Source organism: Zonotrichia leucophrys, chromosome 3 (genome assembly GCF_028769735.1).
Source record: "Zonotrichia leucophrys gambelii isolate GWCS_2022_RI chromosome 3, RI_Zleu_2.0, whole genome shotgun sequence".
Lineage (NCBI taxonomy): Eukaryota > Metazoa > Chordata > Aves > Passeriformes > Passerellidae > Zonotrichia > Zonotrichia leucophrys.
In genome coordinates, this window is record NC_088172.1 from 2,720,513 (window position 1) to 2,724,771 (window position 4,259).

At 58.7% G+C, this 4,259-nt stretch overlaps 1 protein-coding gene across 1 annotated transcript; it reads right to left on the minus strand.

Moving 5' to 3' along the window:
- Positions 1 to 2,033: 2,033 nt before the first annotated feature.
- Positions 2,034 to 3,897, minus strand: POU3F2 (POU class 3 homeobox 2). Its single transcript, XM_064707251.1, has one exon. The coding sequence runs from the start codon at positions 3,793 to 3,795 to the stop codon at positions 2,488 to 2,490; it is 1,308 nt and encodes a 435-aa protein (XP_064563321.1). The 5' UTR covers positions 3,796 to 3,897; the 3' UTR covers positions 2,034 to 2,487.
- Between the last annotated feature and the right edge of the window lie 362 nt (positions 3,898 to 4,259).

Here is a 4,259-nt window from a genome sequence, read left to right on the forward strand (position 1 = left end):
CAAACAAAAAAAAAAAAAGAAAGAAAAGAGAAAAGCTTGGTGCCCGTATCTTTTTAACAATTGTTGGAAAACCAGGAAAAAGGCTAATGCATGTGCCTCTTAGAAATCATCATCTGTCTTACCAAGAAGAAAGAAAGCAAGCAAGCAAGAAAGAAAGGGAGAAAGAAAGAAGGAAAGAAAACCCAGTGTCACAGGCATTTTAAAAGACAATGAGAAACATATTCTAAAGCCTTAGCTACTGAATGCAATATTTATAGGAGAGTTCTGCGAGAGAATGCTTCACTGTTTTTTTCTCCATAATTGTCCAACACTCAACTAAGTAAACTTTTAGATTATAAAAATGCTTTGTCTCTATAGCACCCGTTTGTGCTGACTAAATGATCCCTTTATGAATTTATAACTATCATAAAGTCCCTCTAATGTATATGCATAGCTGTGTGTGTGCATAAGTACACAAACACGCACGCAGACACACGCACATACATGCGCTGCTCCGAGGTCCCGCTCCTCTGCTTCCCTTCAGAGCTTTTTGTTTTCCTTTTTTTTTTCCATTTTTTTTCCTTTTTGTCCCCGTGGGTTTTTCCTCTTTTTTTTTATTTTGGAAAGTTAACCATTTCTCATCAAGATAATGTCACGAAATGCACTTTAAAACTATTAGCGAAGGGAGGGGGGGTGAGAAACACGGATTGAAAAATGGCATTTTTTCCCACTTCATTTCATTCCCCAGTGAAAGACACAAGGCTGCCCAAGTTAAAACTGGTCCTTTCCTTCAATAAATTATACCACAATCTGACCAAAGGACAAGGGGAGGATGGGAAGGGAGAGGGGCTGGATACAAATAGAAAATAAAATAAATACGGAAAGTAAAGTGAAAAAGAAATGCACACGGTCTCAGTGGAGAGGAGGGGGCAGCGTGTGTTTACAGGCAGGTGTAAGCACCCGACCCCCACCTCAGGCCCAGCAGCTCCTCGGGCTCTCCCTGGCTCTGCCTGGACATAAAACTGCTCAATAAAAGAAAGTTTGGAGGCTGATATCGGCCCGGGAGGCGAGACCGGGGATGCCAAAGGCACGCAGGGGGGGGACGAGGGGAAGGAAAGGGCGCTGAGGGGGCGGTGGTGGGGGAGATAAATAATTCCCTTTCCCCCTCAAGGAAATGCCCCTTTCTCTGGGAAACCTCTGGAAACACGTTGTTCCCTCTCTGCCTTCCCACACCAGGCCTTGCTGGCCCGCACTGACACGGTCTGGAAGGGTTGCACGTATTCCTTTCCTCCCCCTTTGGCTGCGCCTCGACCCCCGGACACACTGCCTGAAAATGAAGTTTACTTTGTTGATTTGCATTATTCTCCTTTCTCCAAACTCGACTCTTGCCACTGAAGGCGTGTATTAAACAATTACGAGAGTCACATCTCTGGAGAATGGGAGCTGGAGGTGCATATATATGTGTATATAGAGAAATTATATATATGTGTATACATGTATGCCTGTGCACGCGTGCACATGTATACATACACACACATATACTAATTCTTTTTGCTATGGTAAAAGGAGAAAATAAGCGTTACACGTATTTAAGAATACTTGTTTATAACAAAAGTTCACATATACACATAAAGCAAAGGCTAAAACACAGTAACATATTGTAGACCGGTCACTGGTTGACTAACGCTCACTGTGGAAAATGCAAGTCATTTGCAAAATTAAGGTCGGAAAGGAAGGGGGAAAAAAGAAAAAAATAAACATTTTGTTTATGTAAACTTCGATTTTCTTGCAGTGCAAATTGGTACGGTTAAATACTGTCTACATCAAAAGGGATAGCTTTTCAGTTCTCTTCCTTTTTTTTTTTTTTTTTTTGTCTTTACATATATTCATACAGGGGATCCACAGAAAATAAACACAGCAGCATGTGCCAACACCGAGCGACATTCCACAATGCGATCTGCCTTTGTGTGGCGGGAGGGGGCTGCGGAGGGGACCCGAGGTGGCCGTGCCCCCCTTTCTCCTCCGCCCCCTCCCCGGCAGGGCAGCGCCGTCTCTTTTGGCCAGCGAGTGAGGGAGTTTTGTGCGAACCGCTTCGCCCTGCGCCTGCCCTGCCGGTGCCCGCCTGCCTGCCGGTGCCCGCCTGCCTGCCGGTGCGCGGTACCCACTCCACTCCCGTGCACGGGCACCCGCCTGGAAAGGTCAAAATTCAGCATCACACCTCCTACAGTCTAAGGGACGGTGTGGTGCAGGTGCTTTGTCTGTCTATCTGTCTGTCCGCTGTGATTCGCGCTCGCCCTCTCGCTCGCTCGCTTTTTTTCTTTTCTCTTTTTTTTCGCGTTTGTTTCTTTTTTTGATTTTTTGTCTTTTTTTTTAAAGATAGGAGAAAATAAAATTTAAAAAAAGAAAAAAAAAAAAGAAAAAAAAGGACAATCAAAAGTTGGGGGAAGGAGAGGAGGAGGAGGAGGAGAGGAGGAGGAGGAGGAGGGGCCGGGCGCCCCCGCCGCGAGTTCACTGCACGGGGGTCTGCACCCCGTGGTGCGGCGGCGTGTCCCTGCTGGCCCCGTACACGTCCTCGGCGCCCGGCAGCGTCCCTCCCGGGGGAGTCATGCGCTTCTCTTTCTGTCTCCTGTTACAAAACCACACTCTCACCACCTCCTTCTCCAGCTGTAGGCTGTCCGCGAGCGAGGTGATCTCCTGGGCGGAGGGCTTGGGGCACTTGAGGAAGTGGCTCTCCAGCGCGCCCTTGACGCTCACCTCGATGGAGGTGCGCTTTTTCCGCTTGCGGCCCTGCGCCGCGATCTTGTCTATGCTGGTGGGGCTGCCCGAGGAGGAGTCCGCCTCCTCCAACCACTTGTTCAACAAAGGCTTCAGCTTGCACATGTTCTTGAAGCTGAGCTGCAGGGCCTCGAAGCGGCAGATGGTGGTCTGCGAGAAGACGTTGCCGTAGAGGGTGCCCAGCGCCAGCCCCACGTCCGCTTGGGTAAATCCCAGTTTGATGCGCCGCTGCTTGAACTGCTTGGCGAACTGTTCCAGGTCGTCCGAGGTCGGCGTGTCCTCGTCGGAGTGCGGGTCGTGGTGCGGCGGCGGCCCGGGGGGCGCGGCGGCGGCGGCGGACGGTGCCGGCCCGGCCGCCCCGGGGTGGGGGCCGTGGGGCGGCGGCGGGTGCTCGGGGCCGTGGTGCGGCGGCCCCGGCGGCGGCTCCTCGTGGGCGTCGCGCAGGCCGTGGTGGTGCAGCCCCGGCTGCCCGGCGCCCAGCATCCCGTTGACGGTGAAGCCGGGCGGCTGCGAGTAGAGCAGCCCCGCCTGCGCGCCGTTGGCCGCGGCCATGCCGGGCGGCAGGTGCGCCGCGCCGCCCGCCCGCCACGCCGCTGCCGCCGCCGCCGCCGCCGCCGCCGCGTGGTGCCCTCCGCCGCCGCCGCCGTGGTGCACCAGGTGCGGCGCCCGCCCCGGCGGCGGGTGCTGCGGCGGCGGCGGCAGCTCGTCGCCGCGCCCGCCCGCCTGCACCACCGCCGGCTTGATGTCGGGCTGGCCCAGCGCGCCCGCCGACCAGGGCGCCTCGCCGCCGCCGCCGCCGCCGCCGCCCCCGCCGCCGCCGCCGCCACCGCCACCGCCGGGGCCGCCGTGGGACAGCGCCGCGATCCACTGGTGAGCGTGGCTCAGCGGGTGCCCGTTGCTCTGCAGCGCGTAGTCCGCCTGCACCAGGGCGCCGGCGTCGCGGTAGCCGCCGCCGGGCTGCATGCCGCCGGGCGGCTCGGCGTGCACCATGGGGGAGCCGGAGGCGAGCAGGCTGTAGTGGTTGGAGGCTGCGGTCGCCATGACTCGCCGAGCCGCACTGATCGCGCCGGTTAAAGGCGCCGCGCATTTGACAGCTACTTTTTCGCCTCGGGCGCCGCGCGGCGCCCGCGCCCCCCCGGCCCGCGCGGCGGGGCCCACTGCGAAGGCACGCGCGGCCGCCCCGCCCCGCCGCCGCACGCCATTGGCTCCCCGCGCCCTGACGGACGCCGCCGCTCCCGGCGACCGCCGCCGCCGCCTCCCGCCATTGGCGCGCCCCGCCGGCCGCGCCCCGCCCCGGCCCCGCCCCCGGCCCGCCCCCGCTCCGACCCAACTCCGAGGGGGAACGGGGCGCCGGGGAGCGGCGGCCGCGGGGCGGGGGGAGCGCGGCGGAGAGCAGGGGCGCGCCTCCGCCGCTGTCACCGGCCCCGCCCCGGCCCGCCCCGCTCCGCACCGCACCGCACGGCCGGCGGGAGGATGCTGCCGCTGCCGCTGCCCGGGCGCCCGCC